The sequence below is a fragment of the Galleria mellonella genome, unplaced genomic scaffold, assembly GCF_026898425.1.
Source record: "Galleria mellonella isolate WM207_F2 unplaced genomic scaffold, CSIRO_AGI_GalMel_v1 utg80, whole genome shotgun sequence".
In the NCBI taxonomy this organism is placed as follows: Eukaryota; Metazoa; Arthropoda; class Insecta; order Lepidoptera; family Pyralidae; genus Galleria; species Galleria mellonella.
Genome location: NW_026442157.1, coordinates 2,081,004 through 2,104,118, shown reverse-complemented (window position 1 = coordinate 2,104,118; position 23,115 = coordinate 2,081,004). Strand labels below are relative to the sequence as shown.

The 23,115-nt window shown below is 33.2% G+C and overlaps 1 protein-coding gene across 1 annotated transcript in view; it reads left to right on the top strand.

Moving 5' to 3' along the window:
* Window positions 1-4,719: 4,719 nt before the first annotated feature.
* The window catches only part of LOC113520600 (BMP and activin membrane-bound inhibitor homolog), a 100,914-nt gene continuing 82,518 nt past the window's right edge, over window positions 4,720-23,115 (top strand). Inside the window, exon 1 of the mRNA XM_026905981.3 lies at window positions 4,720-5,195. Coding sequence (XP_026761782.1) covers window positions 5,090-5,195 — 106 coding nt within the window. The 5' untranslated portion in view covers window positions 4,720-5,089. The remainder of the gene's footprint in view (window positions 5,196-23,115) is intronic.

The following is a 23,115-nucleotide window of genomic DNA, read 5'->3' as shown; positions in this document are numbered from 1 at the left end:
TGTGTTTGCATGGCTGTGTTTCGGTTTGAAGGATGGGATATGGCGTGAATTAACAGGGTAAGAGGAATAACACCTGAATTCTCAGGAATGGCAACGCATGGGGAGTATCATGGGCGAAACAGTATTTGTGTGTATCTGTTATGTCCATGGTACTGCTCATGTCTATAGGCGACGGTTACCACTTTCCATCAGGTGGGCCGTCAGCTTGTTTGCCATTCTAAGTCGTATAAAAAAAAAAATATTGTATTACATTCCTTAATATTTTAATTAATGTTATTTTATTAATATATAATTTCGTAATGATTAAATGCTACAAAAAATTTTAAAATAAAAATATTGTAATTTTTGTTTTCAATATTTGCATGCTTGATCTAATTAGATTTTGTAACATACTTTTAATTTATAAGATCAAATGTTTTATACCCAAAATCATTGTAAATAAAATTATATTATTATTATATTAGTAAAGATTATCTAATAAGTATATAATACAACTAACGATCTCATCCAGCTTCGCACGAGTTTTTTTATGCAACTTAGAATTGCAAACAAACTGACAGCCCACCTGATGGAAAGTGGGACAGACATGACCGTACCATAGACATGACAGAGTATACTGTTTCGCCCATGATACTTTGCATGCGTTGCCATTCCTGAGGACTAAGGTGTTATTCCTCTATACCCTGTAAATACATTGCCATATCCCACTCTTCATATTCATTCTCAACCGAAATATAGCCATGCAAATACAACTGCTTCACGGTAGAAACGGGTAGATAGAACTTTCAAAAATAAGTAACAACAATTTTTTTATTATTAAGTTGGCAACATTGGTAACACCGGCATAAATTATTCCCGCCATTTTCATTGTATTTATTTATTGCATTACTTATTTTTTTTATACAACTTAGAATGGCAAACAAGCTGACGGCCCACCTGATTGAAAGAGGTAACCGTCGCCTATAGACAGGAGCAGTATCATGGACATAACAGAGTATACTGTTTCGCCCGTGATACCCCCCATACGTATTACGTTCAACCTATAATAAAAAAAAAAACAAGTGCGTTATTGAGGAGTTTGAGCCGTACCATCCAGCCCACCTGCCTACCACTCATTATATAGTCCACTTCAACATTTGGTCCTTACACATTCAAAAGTGTTGTGCGCATTCATGTTAATCACGTAATTTGTAAAAAATACTTTACCTAATCTCTAATAAGGGAGGGGAAAAGGGATTGTTAGTTGATTGTTGCTAGCAATAAACCCTATCAATTTTACCTCGACTTCATTAGGATTGAGCAGAACACATTGCTTAATTTTTTTTTCATAAGATCTCAAAACTAGAGACTTTGAGCTTTAAAATCCTTTTTTTTAAAGTCTACTTGAAAAACCTCAAAAAATTGGGATTTTTTTATCCCTTAATTTTTCTCTAGTGTATTAAAAAAATCTATAATAAGAGATTATTTTAACATTTATGTAATGTCAAGTTTATAAAACATAAGTGGGTTAGTTACTACCAAAATTATTTAGTGTTTCAACTGCGTTGTTTAAAAACAAAATATGCTTATTTCCATAAAAGTCGACAGTCGACATGATGAACCTCTCAACAAGCTCTTTCGCCGCATTCCACTCTCAAACAAAGCGCTGCCACGGATTCCGATCTTTCGTTTTTTTTTTTATTACAGATACTTAAGATGCAGAGACCCTTTTGTCTATAGTATGAAGTTATAAACTTATACAATAATATATTATTATCTCTTTTATTGGGGGGATTAGGTACTTTTTAGAAATATGTACTATTTCAATAAATTTCTATTTAATTGGAAAATATGAAGTATTTTTTTTATAGTAAATTACTTAATCTATGCCCGCCATTTCATCTACGTGACCGCAATATATTGACTAACCAGAATAAAAGTATCCTTCTCTGTACCAAAAAGATAATACCAATAGATAGGGGGGAAAGAATTGTTAGTAATGGGGAGTTTAGTCCCCTTTGCTATCAATATACCCTATCAGGTCGACCTCCACGCGGTTCCCCCTGGAAATTATCGTGACTAATTTATCATTGAATTTGTCACAATGGGCTAACTAATCTGCCTTTTCATCCTCACCTATCACTGCTCGCTGGTACCCCGCTAATGTATACCGATAGCGCAGGCGGGATAACCATACCATTTTCACCCATCCAAAAAAAATACCAATAGATAACAAACAATACACCTACATTAATAGAATCATAATTATTATCATTTCAGTCGATATCTGTCTACTGCTTAACGTAGTCCTCCTCTACAGACACTCCCGTTCCTTATGGCAGTTTACCATTGCGAAGATTTTACCAATAGTTCAAGTTCTAGATTTTCGTTTTATAGGTAATGCAATCGACTACCCTAAATATAGGTATGAATTCATATATATACAGGTTAAAAAAAAAAACAAATAATCAAGCATTCCATTGACAAAGTTTCTGTTTTACCTGCACTAACTAATCACAGGTTAGAATAAAAATAGTGCTAAATACTGTTGGCAAATTTTTTTTAGTACGTTTGTTCCGTTGTAGAACAGGCTAAGGTCGGACCATGCTGCCTAGTCTTCAATATGATAAATTGTCTGGCATTTGGCTAATTTAATAAAAATAAATAAATATAGATAAAATAAATAAATAAATAAATATATTTGTGGCTCAACGACCTAAGAGTCAATCCGAGAAGATTATTTTTGTATATTAACTCATAAATCTATCAAAATTTATTGTAGAAAGTTGTGGTATAAGTGGATCCCTACGACAAAAAAAAAGATACGAGGTAAAGGAAATTCAAAAGAATGCCTGCCGCGTGGTCGCTTGCAAGCGCCGTCGCTCGGTGCCGTGCAAAAACTGGCGCCGACCGGGTGCATTTAATTGTAAACCCTATCGTATTGCATAAACTCTATCTAAACACTTCTAAATGTAAAACAAATAAGGTCCAATATTATTTAACACCGCATTGTAATCTATGCGCCGCTAGTGCGTGCTTGCACTTGTCAAAGATACTAGTGTTGCTACTTCTTTGTTCCTAGTACTATCGATAATACTGATTAAAAAGTTTCTTGTTTATTATATATATATGTATGTTTGTAATGCAATATGCTGTTGATGTTCCTTTAAATAAATAAATAATCATAAAATTATTATTATCCAAAACAGGATTGTCATGATGGAATATAAATAGTGCTCTGAGATAAATTGAGAAAAAGTGTTCTCACCTATATATGGGTGAATTTCAAGTTCTACCAACCTACCAACAATTTCACGTATGGGATGATATAGTATTATACATATTACGTACAATATAAATACATAAATACAGTGACCCATTGCACGTAATGAATTCATCAATAATAAACAACATTGGTTTCCAAAGCACACCGCATGGAGATCGCGATGATAGGGCATATTGCTAACAATGGGACTCTTAAACGCTATTTCTATATTGTTAGCAATTAATGTTAGTAATATTTACTGCTACAGTATAATACACGATAGTTGTTTTTCTACAGTATTCTCCTCTCATTCTAGTAGCTAGCTAAAATGGTATGGCATTAATTAACACGCCAACCTTAACAAGGGATATTATCCAATGTGGCCACAGTATTCTAAATTATTAAATTACGTAACTATAATTATAATAATTAGAAACTGTTTTAAATAATAAAGTATAATAATGGTTAATTATATAATAAAAATAATCTTAAAGACCATAGTTAACTGCTATCACAACAAAGTAGCTATTTATTATATAAACAATGAAGATGGGTATAGGTGTGGGTGCAAATTAGGTGTGGGTGCACATATGAGACTTTATCATGAGCTAACGGTCACAAAAACTCTATTAAGGGTACAGTAGATTCCATAAGGTCTTAGACTCGTCACATTCATTAGTCTAAACGAATAATAGACAAATGGAGATCACATTTGGTGCGATAAGACCAGTGAATAAAAATATATTTATAAATATACTTTTTGCAGTTTGGGTGCCGAACGATTAATACTAGGTTTTTAATAGTGATCTAATGATTTGCCTCAAGATATCTCGTTTAAAGGTAAATATGTGCGTTAACAAAATAACAGTCGGAGATTGCTAATCGGCTAATATGGAAGGTTACAAATATTAATAATAACTGAATTAAACCAAATAATTATAATCAAATAACCAGTAATGTGGAAATCTACAAGATAACACCTAGTTCAGTAAAATAAAACAAGTTACTAGAAATATAAAGCAGGAAAAAGAAAACAGTGAGCAAAGGGTACAGGCAAAAGTATTTGTCTGTATCTATATCTGTTTGTGTAATTATTGCTCCCAAACAAATAGACCATATTTAATGTTCTTTTTTTTATTTCAAAACAAATTCTTAGTTAAGTATGTTTAATATTGTGTATCGAGAGATTGTTTAATAGTGAGTATATATTTACCGAAATAGGCACAGAATCTTCTTTTAAAATTTTTATCATTTTCTTGATTATAATATACAATAAAAATAGACCTACTATATAATAACTAGAAATTCGGATTGTTCATCGATTTTTATTATTAGTGGGAATACTTTATATAGGTACTGATAAATCGACATATTTATAGCAACAAATATGTAAACAACACTAGTCAACGCCGTTCGATTTGCTCGCTCGCTCTATTGATACAATCGTTTCTTTCTTTCATTCAATCGCTCTCGTTTTGCTCAGCTACCACTGCCACCATACCACTAAGTACCTGCCTCACATAATATTCAGTCGAGCTTTGGCGGCTATGAGAGAGGACGTATTGATGTTCCGCTATTTACAACTGTGAGCGCGTGTTTTCCTTTCTTTACAATATTTTACGTGCAAAACTATTAACAAATAACTAACGTGTCACGAGAAAGTGTAACAGTGATTTTTAACGAATATATTGGATTATAACTGGGATTTTCTTATTGAAAGTGGTATTTTTAGTTGGATTATTTTTGTGATGACTGATGATGGGAGCTCGTAGAGTGGTTTAGAATTGTCGTAATGGTGACTGGATCGTGTGTTTATTAATTACAATAGTTATAATTGGCACAACCATGGCGGTTGTTAATTTTAGCGTGTGTTTGGTACTTGTTTTGTACCAGCTTTCTGCGGTGCACAGTGACGAGGCATCGTCAGAGTCTACAGATCTTGGATCCACAGGTAAATTATTGCAGTTTTTTTTTTTCTTATTTTATTATATATGTATTTGATAATTTCATTAAATTTTTTTACTAGAAAAATACAAATAAATGTTCATTCAAAATATTTTGAATTGAATAGTTTTCCTATTATTTTGGTTCGATTGCATATAAGTACGAACATCAAAAGTACACTATACATATAAACCTAAATGTCTAATGAGGTACCTATATTATGAGCAACATTTTCCCAAATTTCTCTATAATTTTTAGTACTTTTAATACCTACCTACCTGTTTATATATGGTATAAACAATTGTCCTTATTCATAAAAACAAACGTGCAAACCTATTTTAGCTATTAAACTGTTATGTACATTTCCTTTGCGCTAAATTCTTTTTTTTTAAATTTGACAAAACACTTCGATAACTAAAATAGTTTTGTTTTTTAATTTTTATGAATAAGGGGAATTTTCAGCCTTATCATATGTCCATTTTCAGATCTGTAGTGTAAATTGATAACTACCTATATTATATTTTAAAATATATTAAACCCCATTGAATTAAAAAGAATCAAATTGGTGGCGATATTGGCGAAGATAACGCATTCCATACACATAGACATGTATACACAAAAAAAAAATAAAAACGAAATTAAAACGTCCTTAAAATAAGTTTTCCACTTTTTTTTTCTTTCGTTTGCTTTCTTCTTTATTTAGTATAAAAAGAGAAATGAAGAAGAGAAAAGTTAAAAGAGAATACGCACTAAAAGTAATGTAAGCACTATAACAGTATATATCTACATACGTTCTAATTTATTTATTTAATTAACTTTATTGACCAAAAGAAGATACGGTACAAAAGGCAGACCTGATGCTAGTAGCATTCTCTACCAGTCAACTTTTGGGATGAACAGTGAATCATGAACGCAGTACTTCATTATTAGGAGAGGTAAAGATAAATAACAGTTACTAATGTATACGAAGTGGGGGGAAAGGGATTGTTAGTAATGGAGACTGAGAATCCCATTGCTAGCAATATACCCAACCAGGTAGATCTCCTCGCGGTTCTCCCTGTTAACTATTATGGTTAATTCCTGATAAAAACATCATGATGGGCTAACTGACCTGTTTTCATTCTCATCTATCACCCTTCACCAGCGTATCCCGTTAGCGCAGGCGGGGTTACCATACTATTTTCACCCAACAAAAAAAAAAAATGTATACAAAGTTTGAAGACAAAGGTCTGTAACCAGTGTATGTGTGGCAGTAATGACCTACGGAACCGAAATATGTTCCTACACAATTGCTCGTATGCAAAAGTTTTAAGTTACTCAGACGGTTATGGAGAGGGCTGTGTTCGAAGTTTCTTTGCGTGATAAAATCCAAAATGAGGATATCCGCAAAAGAAGCAGTGACCGACATAGCCATAAGGACAAGCAAACTGAAGTGGCATGAGCTGGTCATATAGCTCGAAGAACCGATAACCGATGGGGAAGAAAGTTTTTTGTCTGGTAGAGTCTTGATCCACTGATCAAGACTCTACCAGACAAAAAAAGTACAAGCCCCCACTAGATGGAGTAACGACCTCAAATACACTGTAAGGGGGAAAGTGATTGTTAGTAATGGAGTCTAACTGCCCCATTGCTAGCAATACATCCTATCAGGGCGACCTCCACGTGGTTCCTCCAGGAAACTATCGTGGTTAATTGTAGTGTAATTCGTCATGGTGGGCTAACTGACCTGCCTTTTCATCCTTACCAGTCATTTCTCACTGGTACCCCGCCAGCGTATACCGTTAGCGCAGGCCGGGTGACCATTTCATTATCATCCATTAAAAAAAAACATTGTAGGCAATCAGTGGATGCAGGTGGCTTAGGACCGTTCCTTATGGCAATCTATGATGGTGGCCTGTGTTCAGCAGAGGACAGATAACGGGTGATATTATTATGATGATGTAGGTATATCTATAATTTCCGTTTTATTAGTACTTCTGTGAATAGAAAAGAAGCGAATGTCAGCCTCATTTTATAAGCGACGAATTGGCCAACAATTTAATTAACTAATTATTAATTAAGGTCAACCAGACAGGGTATATTGCTAGCAATGTAAACCTTAGACCTCATTTCTAACAATTCCTTTCCCTAAATTAAAAAGAAAGTTGCTACCTACCCCAGTACCGACAACTGTGTAGTATTCAATCTCATAATGTTGGTAACATTTTCTTTCCTTAATTTAGTAAGGAGGTATTATAGGCAATCTTATTCTGCAAAACTAACAATCCGTGTTCTGCTGCTTCACGGTCAGTGTTATTAAAAAAACGATATATTTTAATTTTTTCAATCCTTGAAAAATAATGGCAAAAAATTGCTACCTGCCGCAGTTTTTTTCTAAACAGATTCGTTCTTTTTTTTCTAGAAAAAAAAAAACGAGTACATAACTACACAGTAACTTGAAAACAATAAATATGTATACATAGATACAACTACAACAACAAACCTAGAGATTATTAGCGTATTTAATATTATTTCGCGTATTTAATATTATTATTAGATCGGTAACACCATTTTAGATCATATTTTTGTATCTAGTATTATTTACTTAACAAAAAATTTTAATAATGTATAACTATATCCAAAATAACATGTCGTCTCATATTATGTAGTGATATATCGAAAAATTGGTCGCGTGGTCGGAGAATAAAATGGTCCACTCCTTCCATTCCCATTGGTGTCGTAAGAAGCGACTAAGGGAGAGCCAGGGATGAGCAGCAGCGTCCCCTTTAAAACATCACCAAAGCCTAACTGGGGTTGCAAACCCACCTACCAAGGGTGGCAACTACTGGTAAAGCCTTTCAAGGATAAGGCCTGTGTTCAGCAGTGAACAATTAACGGCTGTATCATCATCATCATCACACCGAAAAAAAAACATATTTCAAGAAAAATAATTGTATTTTTCTTCCATTGTCAATTAAACAATTTTATTCCATACATATTCATGTAAATAACTAAGATGGTGGTATGTTATATTTACATATCTAAAGCACAAAACAAAGTTTTACATAAAAAAAGGGATTGCTAATCCCATTCTTGCGAGATGTTTCTATGGACATTGATTTCTCACTCAATCATACATTTAATGTTATTGAAATTTCTATCATTATTCTTTAGTAGAATTTGTAAATGCCTAGTAGAGATTACTATAACAACTATACATAAAAACGTATTTACACTTAAACTTTAATATATTTTACTATCACATAAAAGGTAGTACCTACCCAACCTGAGGTAGTCTTTGACACAGGCAATCAGCATACTTAATTTATATCCAAAAACATAAAATAGGCATAAGAATTTAAATAAACTCCAATTTAAAATTCTAAAGACGTGTTCTATTGGACAAGCGATAAATTGTATTGTTTAACAACTTTTTTTTGTCTTTAGATATTTCATAAAATTTAAAAACAAATGCAAAGAATTGTGCAATATTTAAAATTGTTTTAGATATTAATTTTCTTGTAAAAGATTAGGTACTAACTCATTATCTATTTGATAAATATTAATTTGCCTCTGCTCATTATTAAAAGATAATACTTTCGGTACATACTTTGTTTCATTTTTATTTATTTATTTATTTATTGGTACATACAATTCATACGAGTACAATTGAACTATAAAATCTTAATATCATTAAACGAAATTTCTAATGTAAGTAGTATATTCATTTATTTTAACATTTATTATATGAGTAGGTAGGTATTATATGTATTTATAGTGTATGTATTTATGTAATATTTTATTATATATTATAATATTTTATTTAACTGTATATTTGTTTATGTATTAATAGTTGTAGCACTTCAGCTGCCCGCTAACGAAATGCTTCCTTACTGTACTGTGTTGACTGCAAGAGATCTCTGTCAGAGATAAGTCCACCGTTGCTCACAACATTTATAAATAGATTATTTTATATGTAACTTAAAAGTGCAATAAAGAATATACATCAACAGATTACAAACAAAAATTTTACTAATAGAATACAATAATAGCATTATAAGTTTGCAATCCATAATTTTATACAACATTAACAAAGATGAAACAGCATTATATTGAAATTTTAAATATTCAATATAAAAAAATGTTAGTTAACGATAAAAACAACAACAATTTATTTAAATAAATATTCTATTTGTTGTAATTTTTCTTTAATAGTCATTTCTTTCATTATGAATTGTGATAATGTAAAAATATTAACTTTTATTACTTATTCAAGAAATTTACTCTGTATAATGTTATACGCTATTACTTTAATTTTTTTTTAGTTTATGTGACAGTTACAAGTGATGTTTTTTTTGTTTAAGTGTAAGTTGCATTCATACCATTATTTGGTTCATGCAGTCTCAATTCTATTTTGCTTTTAGCTGTTAGCTCTTTATTTTGTATTCCTTTGAGTATAAATTATACTTACATACTTATGAGTAAATTTACAAAGTAGACGTGATGCTTACAGTTATAAGTAACTAAGTAAAATACAACCAAAGTAACTCTGACGCCTAAATAACCCAAACTATTCTAAGTGTCTTACCTAGCTAATTTATCAGCAATTACTCGGCAAATAAACTAGCTAAACAAGATTGTTAATTGCAATATAAAATGTAAAAAATTAGGCCCAACAAAATCTCGACGAGTTAATGGCAGTCAAAGTTTATCGTGGAGCAATCCGTGATTTTTTCGCATTATCACTATCTTCGTAGTGGCGCCGTTAATTATTTTGTACTCGCCTGGTTTTGATTATTTTCATTAATTCTGTCACGTATACAGTGACTGGATAAAATTTTTTACGTGACTTCAAAAAGTTATCACTTATGATTTTTTTTTTAATTTCGAAGAGGTTATTAACTGTAATTGCTATTATATATATATATATATATATATATATATATATATATATATATATATATATATATATATATATATATATATATATTTCGCCTGATAACATTATTATAGCAAACTTTTTTTTTTTATTTTAAATTCTTAATTTAATTCGATTTATTCAATAACACATGCACACAATAAAAATGTCTTGAAACAGTAATAGAATCATAAGTTTATAATAATAAGTGTTTGGGATCTGCTGAAACTGCATATTACCGTAAAGAAACATTTCAATTCTTCATTTTCACGCTACCCTTATTTCCTCGTCCCTGGCTGTCATTTCGTTTTTCATACAAAGCTGAAATGGATATACTATTCTGTTTATTGGGTTGCTAAAATCTAAATAAACTACAAAAAATTAAGTAAACTCCTCTCTTATCCGCCAGCATTCCCTTACTGCCCCTGTAGGGTGTTGAACTTTGAATTTTCATACATAAATAATATGTATGTGTATTGTTCAAGAATTACATCATATAAATCAAATAATGACAGTATGCGCTAAGGTATTTAATGAGACACCATGAGTCCACTCCTTATCTTGTTTCATAGACGTGCATCACGCATAGAATTAAAAAATTTCAGTGTCTCCATTATTTAGGTAGTTTAAATTTTATTTTAATGGTCATAAGGAACAATTTCGTTTCTTTCACAGTATGACGTCTTTAAAATACGTTTACGTACCGACGTCATTTGTTTTTAAACTGTAAGGAAGTATTCTTGTAATTTTGTATCGGTAAAATACATTTTATGATTTAAAAATGATCATTTGTGTACATGTAAATCATATTTTACTCGTAACTGAACAGTATAGGTATATAAGAAATATTAAAAAAAATATATATAAAATTATAAAGATTGTGTTCCATAAAGAAAACCCGCTTTAATTTATTTATTTATTTATACTTTTGCACACATTAAAATATGTCTACAGGGCGGACTTAATGCCTGATGGTATTCTCTACCAGTCAACCGTTACGCTAAACAGAGAGAAGAGAGTAAATGATGGTGCATAGATTAAAAAAAAAATGTAATATAAAAAAATAATTTAATTGTGGCAAAAACATTTATTTTGATATCAATACTAAACTACTGAACTGACTTTGATAAAATTTCTATTTTTTTTATACAACACAGAACGGCAAACAAGCTGACAGCCCACCTGATGGTACCCAAGCAATCGACTTTTGTACAAAGTCTCAATGATACAAAGTCTCTATGATGTCAATCTGTAAGAACTCATTCCAAGATATAATTTTTATATCCTATCAGATAAAAAAAAGAATTCCCCAAATCGGTTTAGAACTGACAGAGATATGAGGAACAAACATAAAAAAAAATACAACCGAATTGAAACCTTCTTTTCTAAGTCGGTTGACGAGGGGTCTTAGCAGGAGTTACTTATAAACTTTTAAAATTTTTGACTATCTGTTCCGGCATCCGAGTAGGTCCCGCCATAGAATAGGCCGCCCCTTGTTTCCCCGTCGGTGTCTTAAGAGGTGACTATGGGAGATTAATGGTCGTACTCATATAATAATGTATATATATTATTTACTTAGATAATTAAAGGATTCATGTAAGTATTTATAATACATATAAACAATTGAAACAACGATTGTCCAATGGTTCATTCGAACTTATTATTTTATCAACATCATATTTTATCTATGGTTATAAATAAACGCGTGGGCAGTTAACTATCGAGTATATCAATTAACCGCACTGTGTTTTAACTGGGCTTCCATTTCGTCGAAATGTTAACGTTTGGATATCTCGTAAAACGACGGGTAATGCACTGCGGGGGTCTTTTGGACGGTTACAGGTTTTTTATGGTATAGTTACTTACATTACTATAGTAATAATTAATTAGCATATAAATAACTTTGGAATCTGTCATAATAAATGAAACTAATCAATCAGTGGATCGATCATTTATTAGCATTAATATTAGTATTTAGTTAATTATATAAAAATACTAGCTTTTGGATGCAGGTGGCTCAGAATCGTTCCTTATGGCAGTCTATGAGGGAGGCCTATATCCAGCAGCGGAAAGCAGAAGATAGATGGCTGAAATGATGATGATGGCTAGCTTTTTGATGGCTACCCGCGACGTCGTTCGCATGATCGGGATTTGTTTAGTGACTGGAATGAAAGTAGCCTGTATCTTTCTTCATCTCATACAATACGTATGTAACAATCAAACTCATTTTATTTGTTTGTTTGTTACCTTAGTTCCATTTTCAAAATTTGAAACTTTTTTTATTATATTGCTTTCAAGGCAGCCAATTCTACAAATTTTCAGTGTAGCCCTCGTATTATCATAGTTAGGATTGACTAAAATAATAAATTGTGGTAATACCTAAGACATGTTCTGTCAATTCTGAAAAAAAAAGATAGAGGTTCTAAATTTAATGGCTTTTTGTGTACTTTATATTTTTGTATAACTTACTTTTTAGAAAATGATTAATTACAGTCTTCGTTAAATATACTGTCAAACTGTACAAATCTTGTTATTATTGTTTTTATATCAGCCGTTAGCTGTCCACTACTAAACATAGGCAACTCCCATAAGGGGGATTTTACCAGTAGTTACCACACTTGGCAAACGGATTTGCAACCGCAGTCAGGCTTTGAGAATGTTTTAAGAGGTACATTGCTGCCCATCCCTCGTCTTCCCTTAGTCACTTATTTTGATACCCACGGTATAGGAAGGAGGGGCCTATTCTATGTAGAGTCTACATGACAAATCTTGTATGTATGTAAAATTAAATAGTTGTATTATGTTATTTAATCTGTGATTGTATGTAGTCTGAATCGATTAAAACTGTTATTCAACAGTGCTATATTTGGGCAACGCTAATTATAATCGTTAATTAACTTAATCGCTATAACCAGTCTACACTCAATAGATTTACGGGGACAGCTGTTTATTTCAATTCCATTAAATTAGAGAGTAAGGTAAGGATCGATACGTTGATACTCATAATTGCAAGCGGCGCCAAGTCTGGATTTTATCAGATTGTGATACGGTATCGATTCGTGTGTAACGTCACTAGCTCATTGATGTCTCCATATGGTGAGTCGAGATATCGATTATTGATATCAATAGGTATGCAAACATGTTATAATTCATATTATCAATTTTCAAGTATATATACAGCAGTTAGCAATTCTTTTTTTCGAAGATTCAAATTAAATTAAAACTATTTTTTATAAGAAGTACGTTTGTTCCTTTAAAAGTCAACTGATGGCAAACTACACCGATAAACAACAATATATTAGATTGAACATATTTGAATTTAGAACTTGTGGAACATTTTTAAATCGTCTTTTTTTTTTTTAATTACTTAATTAATTAAATTTTAAAAAGCAGTTCTAACAGAAAATATGTTACGTATCCAGCCAGGCATATTAAATCGATCTCCACGTGGTTCCCCCTGGAAACCATCGTGGTTAATTCTAATGGAATTCATCACGATGGGCTAATTGACCTGCTTTTACGTCACCTATCACCCCTCACTGGAGCCCCGCCAGCGTATACCGATAGCGCAAGCGGGGTAACCATTGCATTATCATCTATTAAGAAAAAAAAACCTGAATAAATGACGGACATTTTGTCCGGCGCACAACAGCGACTTTAAGAATACCTACGTCCTGGACCTATCTATTTGTTGAAGGTGTGACGACAAATAACAGCTGATAGCGTTTTATCTAGTCGATTAAAAGCAATAAGTGAATGAATTCAACATAAATATAGGTAATATTTAATATCTAGTTATCAAGAATATTACTATATATTACTTTATTTTTAATAATATTACTTTATATTTATACTGACTGATCCAGTAAACGTTTTGTCAATTCATTTTATACAAGAAACAAAGCTAATTTTCATCATATGTTAATTAAATTTATTTAATTGTATTAACTTAAATCATTGACAGTTTTTTTTTGATGGGTGAAAATGGTACGGTAACCCCGCCTGCGCTAACGGGATACGCTGGCGGAGCACCAGTGAAGGGTGATAGATGAGAATGAAAACAGGCCAGTTAGCCCATCATGATGAATTCAACAGGAATTAACCATGATAGTTTCCAGAGGGAACCGCAAGGAGGGCGACCTGGTTGGGTATATTGCTAGCAATGGGATTCTCAGTCTCCATTACTAATAATCCCTTTCCCCCCTATTCATAGGTATTATATCAATACATATAATAAAATCGATTACTGTCTGTACATGAAAGATTATATATCTTAAGAACTATTATAGAGGGGTGGGGGGGGTTAGAATTTTTGTCTGTTTATCTGTACGTTTATGCACGCTAATCTCAGAAACGGCATAACCGATTTGAATGTGGTTTTCACTAATGTGTTGCGGTTTGCTCCGCCTAACATTTAGAGTTTGTTTTATTTAAATTGGTTCATAAATAAAAAAGTTATATCAATCTAAAGAATCACATACAAAATAATCGATCAGTTGAATTGGCTGAAACTTTATGAAGGTATTACATATTATAATTATCATTTAAGTATGATTCCAGAGGGAGAATTTGTACAAAAATCGTTTGCTTGGGTACCTCTGTCCCATTCGTGTTTCTACCGTGAAGCAATTGTGTTTGCATGGCTATGTTTCTATTTGAAAGGTGGGATATGGCAGTGAATTTACATGGTACGGAGGTACATGATTTCTCAGGAATGGCAACACATGGAGGGAGGGGTATCATGGCTGAAACGGTATACTCTGTTATGTCCATCGTACTGCTCATGTCTATAGGCGACGGTTACCACTTTCCAACAGGTGGTGCGTCAGCTTGTTCGCCATTCTAAGTTGCATAAAAAATATTAACGTAAATATTGTAATTTAAAAAATTGCCAGGATTTTTATTTCATACAACATAGAATAGCAAACAAGCTGACAGCTCACCTGATGGAAAGTGGTAACCGTCGCCTATAAACATGAGCAGTACCATGGACATAACAAAGTATACTGTTTCGCCCATGATACCCTTCATGCGTTGCCATTCCTGAGGACTCAGGTGTTATTCCTCTGTACCCAGTAAATTCACGCCATATCCCACCCTTCAAACCGAAACACAGCCATGCAAACACAACTGCTTCACGGTTGAAACACGAATAGGACAGAGGTACCCAAGCAATCGACTTTTGTATAAATTACATCGCGTTTTATTATAAAACAAAGTAGAATATACTATATTGTAATTATTCAATAAATATCAATTAATGTTTCTATACAACTGTCATCTAATAATTATTAATTAAGTAAAGAAATAAATAATGATCACTGAATAGTATTGTATTAATATTTATCTAATGCAACATTGTTTGTATGATAAATAATTTATATCAACACTAATGATTACATACATAATTAATAAAAGTAAAGATGGAATCGATTACTTGTTACTATGGCACACGCATGAAGTAAGGGAAAGAAGGGAGATTGTTAGTTTATATATTTTGTTTTTTTTATTTTTATTTTAGCTTTTTTATTTTCATTCTTTTACCTCTTTTACTGTGTATTATGTGTATGTTTTTTTTTTTAATTGTAATTTGTGTGCTGTAAGTAATTTAAATAAATTATCTATCTACTTATTGTTTTAATAATTCGTGACCTATGTTGCTTAGTAACAATTAATATACAACATAATACTCTTAAATAATAAGATTTTTTTTTAATGAGATGAAAATGAAACGGTATCCTCGCTTGCGCTATTGGTATACGCTGGCGGGACACTAATAAGGGGTGATAGGTGAGAATGAAAACAGGTGTGTTAGCCCATCGTAATAACATCCACAAGAATTAAGTCCGATGGTTTCCAGGGGAAGCTGCGTGGAGGCCGACTTAAAAGGGTATATTGCTAGTAACTCCCAATTACCAAAAATCCTTTCCCCCCGCTATTAAGTATATTCAGCGATGTAAGTCCCGGTTTAGAATAGTTTATCTATCCTTTCCCGTGGGTGTGGTAAGAGGGGACTAAGGGAGCTAGCTTATGGTGGTGGGTTAAGCAGCAGCGTCCCTCTTAAAACACCACCAAAAAAATTGGTATATGAATAGGTTATAACCTAAGACCAGAATATACGCGTATAAATTACGCGGACATAACCGCGGGATACAGCTAGTGATCATGTAACTATACTCTATAATATCCGCCTTTGCAACAAAAAATAAGTGCATTGTTTGGTAACAGCAACAGGTGGTGAAAGTGCAGTGTAGCGCGCCGCTTCATAAATAAAAAAAAAATTATAAAATCCAATGTAGTTATAATTTTAAAACAAAAAGTTTTACTGTTCGGGTTCTAGCAGCTAAATATTATTGCATACAGATAGATAAAGGTTCTACTAACAACATACATGTTATTACAGTTTGTTTTTATGCAACATAGAATGGCAAACAAGTTGACAGCGTACCTGATGGAAAGTGGTAACTGTCGCGTATAGACACGAACAGTAGCATAGACATAACAGAGTATACTGTTTCACCCATGACGCACTTCATGTGTTGCCATTCTTAAGGACTAAGGTGTTATTCCTTTGCACCCTTTAATTTCATTGCCATAGCAACAACTGTTTCACGGCAGAAGCACGAAAGCTAGAATACAAATATCTTTCGAAATCCACACCGACCCTATCAATTTCCCAATCTCTACCCTCGGAAATCCGTGCGCCCTCTGCAAATCGAGTACAGTCAACAAAACAATCGAGAATCGGTTACGCACAGTCATTAGTACGGGTGGAATCCCATTGCGTCACCGGCGGCGCCGTCTCGACCAAGCTCGTCGTCGCGCCACACCGATGTTGCCAGATTGGGCTTTCTTTTCATTTTTTTAGGTAAATATATCTGTGTTGGGGAAATTGTGGAGATATCAAATTGTTAGAGAAAAATAAAATGGGTAAAGAGAAATTTAGATATATATTTTTTATCAAGTTTTGATACTTATAAATATATAGGATATACCAATCAATTTAAGAACATATTGTGAAGAAGGCAACGTAGAGAGCGACAATTCATAGTACGTTGTGATTATATGATAAAACGGACACAAATTTGTAATTAGGTAAAAGTGAAGGTAATCGTATCAATTTGGGGTAAAAATATTTGAAGTTTGGGTGGAAATATAAAGACGGATCTGGCAACACTGCGCCGCGCACATGTGACGCCTGACGGGAGGACGGGACGGGACGTGACGGGAGACGTTTTTGCACAACATTATGGTGGGAGCTAATTGTTATTATGATTATACAGACATACAGACATGCTTATTAATACATACGTAACATTAAAATAATCTTATAATTTAATACTAACAGGTCAGGCCCACTGAAAATTGTCCGTTAAGACGTAGGTACTGTAATGTACATTGCCTTGTAAGTTTTAGCCAATTTTTACGTCACCCTAAAAAATATCTATATTAATACTAGCTGACCCAGCAAACGTTGTTTTGTCATATACATTATTTGGAGAATATTTTTTTAGCCCATTATAAAAAAAATTGGGGAGGGTCATCATTGAGGGGTATGAAAAATAGATGTTGGCCAATTCTCAGACCTACTCAATATGCACACAAAATTTTATAAAAATCGGTAAAACCGTTTCGGAGGAGTTTGGTAACAAACACCGTGACACGAGAATTTTATATATACGATTATAATATGAAATATTAATTTATTAGTATTTTTCAATATTATTTCATATTATTATTATTTTTTTTTATTTCAATAATTAGCTACAGAGATTGGAAATAAGCAATGGAATCAAAATCAACCGTTGTTAAGCGACCATGAAATTGACTGATTTGTCTCCTATATTGTGTTAGTATTAAACATACGCGTAATTACATTATGTTTTATGTATGTAATGATTTTTTATATTAATTCCATCATCAACATATCAGTCATTAACTGTCCATTGCTGAACGTGGGCCTCTCTTATAAGGGGGATTTATCTAGTAGTTGTCACGCTTGGCAGGCGGGTTGGCAACCGCAGTTAGGCTTTTAGTGTTGTTTTAAGAGAGACGCTGCTGCCCATCCCTCGACTGTTACGTTCCTTTAATCTCCTTTTACGACATTGGCAGGAAAGGAAATGGTGGACCATTCTATACCGGGACCACACGATATTATGGTTTAGTCTGGTATTTACTGTAAATTAGGTAATAAAGATATTTGGAATGTATGCTTTGTTATATTGATCTAGTACAATCTTTAGCTCTCCCGTGCAAACAATTTTTTTTTAAATTCTTTTTAAAAATTTAAATGCAACACAGTACCATAGGTAAATAATGTATTATATATATATATATATATATATATATATATATATATATGTATGTATGTATGTATTACTACAAAATATACTAAATTATATCTTTAATAGGTGACATTTACGAGTATATCTATTACTTTTGTACTCCAATTGAGATAACCTACTATAAATAAGTAATAAACCTAAATATTGTATGTAGCATAGCATATCATGCTATGTATATTTACTTATATAGATATGTACATTATATAGTATTGCACAATAATATTGGTGTAGTTTTTATTATTCACGAAGGACGTCTAAGAACAAAAGCGCATAATACGAGTACAATTGGCATTGTGTTTTGTTCGCGCCCCACGCACATTTGTGTAAAAACTACACATAACAAAAGGCGAATGCGTACATTAGCAAGGATTAATGACAGAATGGGTATTAACGTTGATATTTTTTTTTTTTTTATTTTTGAGGCGAAGATAAGATTTAATCTTTATTATTCTCATCTGTGACCAACCGCACTTTCTAGTGAGTGAAACAGTAGAATTTCGAGCGAAACAATCACATTGTTTTGAGGTGATTCAGTTATTGTTTGCGGTTGGCATTTCACGTATTTAAAGATTTCTAGAAAGTGTACACTAACTAACGCTTATCTTTCACTCGAGCAATTACTTTTTATGTGCAATCTCGCTCGTTATGAAAAAGAAATTATTCGAAATTTAAATTTTTAAATAACGATTAAATCTTGGTGCTTTGATTTCGGCTAAAGAATCATATTGTAACCAATATTTTCAATATTACCCTATGTTTTTTTTCCAAAGTAATACCTAATCGAAAATATTACAAAAATATCCTGTCTGATTTTTGTAAATTACGCCTTTAAGTGCTAAAACAGTATTTTCCCTAACTTATCTTTGATTTTGTTTAATAAATGTACATAACAAATAAATACTTATTAGTCACGGAGCGCCGGCTCCAGTGTAGCGTGTCTGACTAAAATTACTAATATTCTTTCATGTTTATAATAAATATACTAGGGGTGTTATAGTTCGTTTAAGTTGTCTGGCGCCACTGAGTGGCGCCAACGATGACACTGTATCGATGTTTTTTAATTCCGACCATTAAGGTTATGACATAGAGTTAAATTTTGTTTGAACGCAACCGACAATTGAGGAGGGAATTAATGGGGATTAAAGACTGTTCCAATTTTCAGGGCTTTTTATCGCCCCATGTTCCAATGCAATATTAGCGAGCATCCATTAGTCCGTGGGGTAGACACCATATGCAACAGATGGAACGAAAACTGTATTTAGAACATGAATAATTTGAGGTAATAATTCATAAATCCTTAGTAATAGGTTTTATAAATATAAAAGTGAGTTAACCAGAGGGAGACTTTGTACAAAAGTCGATTGCTTGGGTACCTCTGTCCCATTCGTATTTCAACCGTGAAGCAGTTGTGTTTGCATGGCTGTGTTTCGGTTTGAAGGGTGGGATATGGCGTGAATTTACTGGGTACAGAGGAATAACACCTGAGACCTCAGGAATGGCAACGCATGGGGGGTATCATGGGCGAAACAGTATACTCCTATTATGTCCATGGTACTGCTCATGTCTATAGGCGACGGTTACCACTTTCCATCAGGTGGGCCGTCAGCTTGTTTGCCATTCTAAGTTGTATAAAAAAATACAAGTGAGTGTGTTTGTTTGTTACTCCTTGGCACTAACAATTTAACCAATCACTATAAAATTTGGTATGCATGTACCCACTATATGGGATGGAGAAGGGCATAGGCTACTTTTTATACCGATCACGCGGTGAACATAATCCCGGTCACGCGGACAAAGTCACAGCTAAAAGCTAGTATTGTCATAATTATTGCATAACTATATAAGTATTACTTAAGAGTATTACATACTAATTGTTACTAAGCTACTTTGTTAGGCCACGCATTAATAAAACAATAAGTAATTGATTCCTTCTTTACTTTTATTAATTATTCATGTAATCATTAGGATTTGTATACATTATTTATCACACATCATGCGGACGAAGTCGCGGGTAGTAGTTAGTATTTTAATAATAATAACTAACCGCATAAACAAGTAAATTACAAATAACATAAAACTAATTTAAATTCAAAACAAATATGAATTTATGATTCATAATATTATTATATTCAAAAGCCGGTTATATAAATAAAAATCCCTTTATACGAATGCGACAAATTCGTAAGTGAGAGGTACAAACAAGTATACAGTGTCCCTGTAGTAATTCCTTTGTCGTTTAGTTTGTCCTTTTTAACATTTGACCTATAATAAACATAAATATGAATGGCTATTTAAAAAGAAACAACTTTCGTACTTTATTGTTAATTGTCAGTCACTGGATGTAACACTAAAGGACTATTAGTAACAGGCCCATTACTAGCAATATACATTAACTGGGCGACCTCCACGCGGTTCCCCCTGGCAACCATCATTATTAATTTTTGACGGATTTACCATTGATCTGCTTCATCCTCGCCTATCATTCCTCATTAGTGCCCACACATTAGTGAACACAGCGAATCACGCAATTATATGGTGGTGTTGTAAAATTTGTAATACCAGAGGGAGACTTTGTACAAAAGTCATTTGCTTGGGCATCTCTGTACCATTCGTGTTTCTACCGTGAAACAGTGTTTGCATGGCTGTGTTTCGGTTTGAAAGGTGGGATATGGCAGTGAATTTACAGGGTACAGAGGAATAACATCTGAGTCCTCAGGAATGGCAACACATGGGAGGTAACATGGGCAAAACAGTATACTGTGTTATGTCCATAACGTTGCTCATGTCTATAGGCGACGGTTATCATTTACCATCAGATGGGCCGTCAGCTTGTTTGCCATTCTATGTAGCATAAAAAAAATACATATATATTATATTATTAATATGGGCACGTACCTATTAAAACCAATTGTTTTATTTTAATAGGTTATTGTACCTAGATAACGTGTTCTTGACCGCTGATGCGTCACTCAACACGGCACAAACAAAGAGTTCTCGAAAATAAATTGGGCCACGTGTTTTCCGCGAACTAACCACTAAAAGCATCTTGAAAGGTGGCATAAGTAATTTGTATTAAAGTGAAAATAAATTTAAATTGTATGCCAAGAAACTGGTGCAATATAAGTGTCAGTGTTGAGTTTTAAAATCATCTACATTGTAAATATGCCGGTACACACGATTTACAGTTGTGATTTGTCACTTATGTTTTTTTTTTATGACGTAACAAACGGTATACGGTTCGCCTGATAGCAAAAGGTCGCAGTCCATAGACGCTTAAATACTTAGAGACATAGTTAGCAACTTGCCTTCCATGATGATTTCCAAATTTTATAATTATCGAGTCATAGACTGATTTCTTTAAAACCGAAATGCAGTTTCTGTGTAAGATACTTGGTAGTAGAAATGGGTAAGAAAGATGAACCTGTAGTTTAGTCATCATTCAACATAATCATAATCAGCCTATTCCGATTCTCTATTGAATATATGCTTCCTTGAATTCCATCTATCCAATACGGTCTTCTGGTTTTGTATCTATTTTCTTCCCTCTATCTTGTGGAGGGATTGGTAGAGAAATATCTTAGTGACATGAAAGAAAATTATTTGCTGATTGTATAAAAAGAAAAACTTGGTTATCATCACTTTTATTATGTTATCATTGCTATTAGTTACTCATAGGGTACCAGTAAGTTGATAGGTAAAAAAATTACCACGAAGTAACCATGATGTTGTCCAGAGAGAGCTGTGCGGATTTCCACTTGACCGTTAATTGCATATTTCTAGCAATAGGTCAATTTATTATCATCATATGAGACTAACTGTCCACTTTTGAACAAAAACCTCCCCTTGGGGGGTTTTCCAATAGTTGCCACGCTTGGCAGACGGATTGGCAACCGCAGTCAGGTTTTAGGGGTGGTTTAAGAGGAACGCTACTCCCCATCCCTCCTCCTTGCGACGGTTCTTACGACACCCACGGGATAGTAAGGGGTGGCCTATTCTATTAGGCCACACGTATTACGTACCTATATACTAGGCCGTAACCACACGAGCATACCGGGATCATACAATAATACAATTAGACCTCATTATTAATAATACCCTCCATTCTTCCAATATTTCATAGATGCCCGACTAAACTACGACAATGAAGTATTTTATTATACCAGAACAGAATTTCATCAGTGTGGCAATAGCATGTAACTCGATATGTTTTGTACAGCAATAGTGCATAACCGACGACAGTTGCAGCTTACTTCCGCTACCTGCCGGAAGTGCGGCGCCACCGGCGCCTGCGCCGACAGCCCGCGGTTTTGATATGCGCACCAACCGCGACGCCCGCGTCGTTCTGACATCATGGTCTGCTGGTCCTTAAATTATCCGTTGTATTTTTTATATTAATAAAAAAAAACCCATTAGTTACTCTAGATAAATTACTCGATGCGATACGAAGAAGAATTTAATAAATATATTTTATAAAATTTAAATATGACAGCATTCAAAATAAAAATAATCTTATTTGATAAAAAAAAAACTATAACTATAAATATTATCATTTGGTCAATATATGTCTTAACATGTCTGCTTCCTTTATTTTTCGTGTTTATAGATTGGTTTCTTGGCTACGGTAACCGCTTACCATCAGGTGGGCCATATGCTTGTTTGCCACCTCAGTGGTATAAAAAAAGATC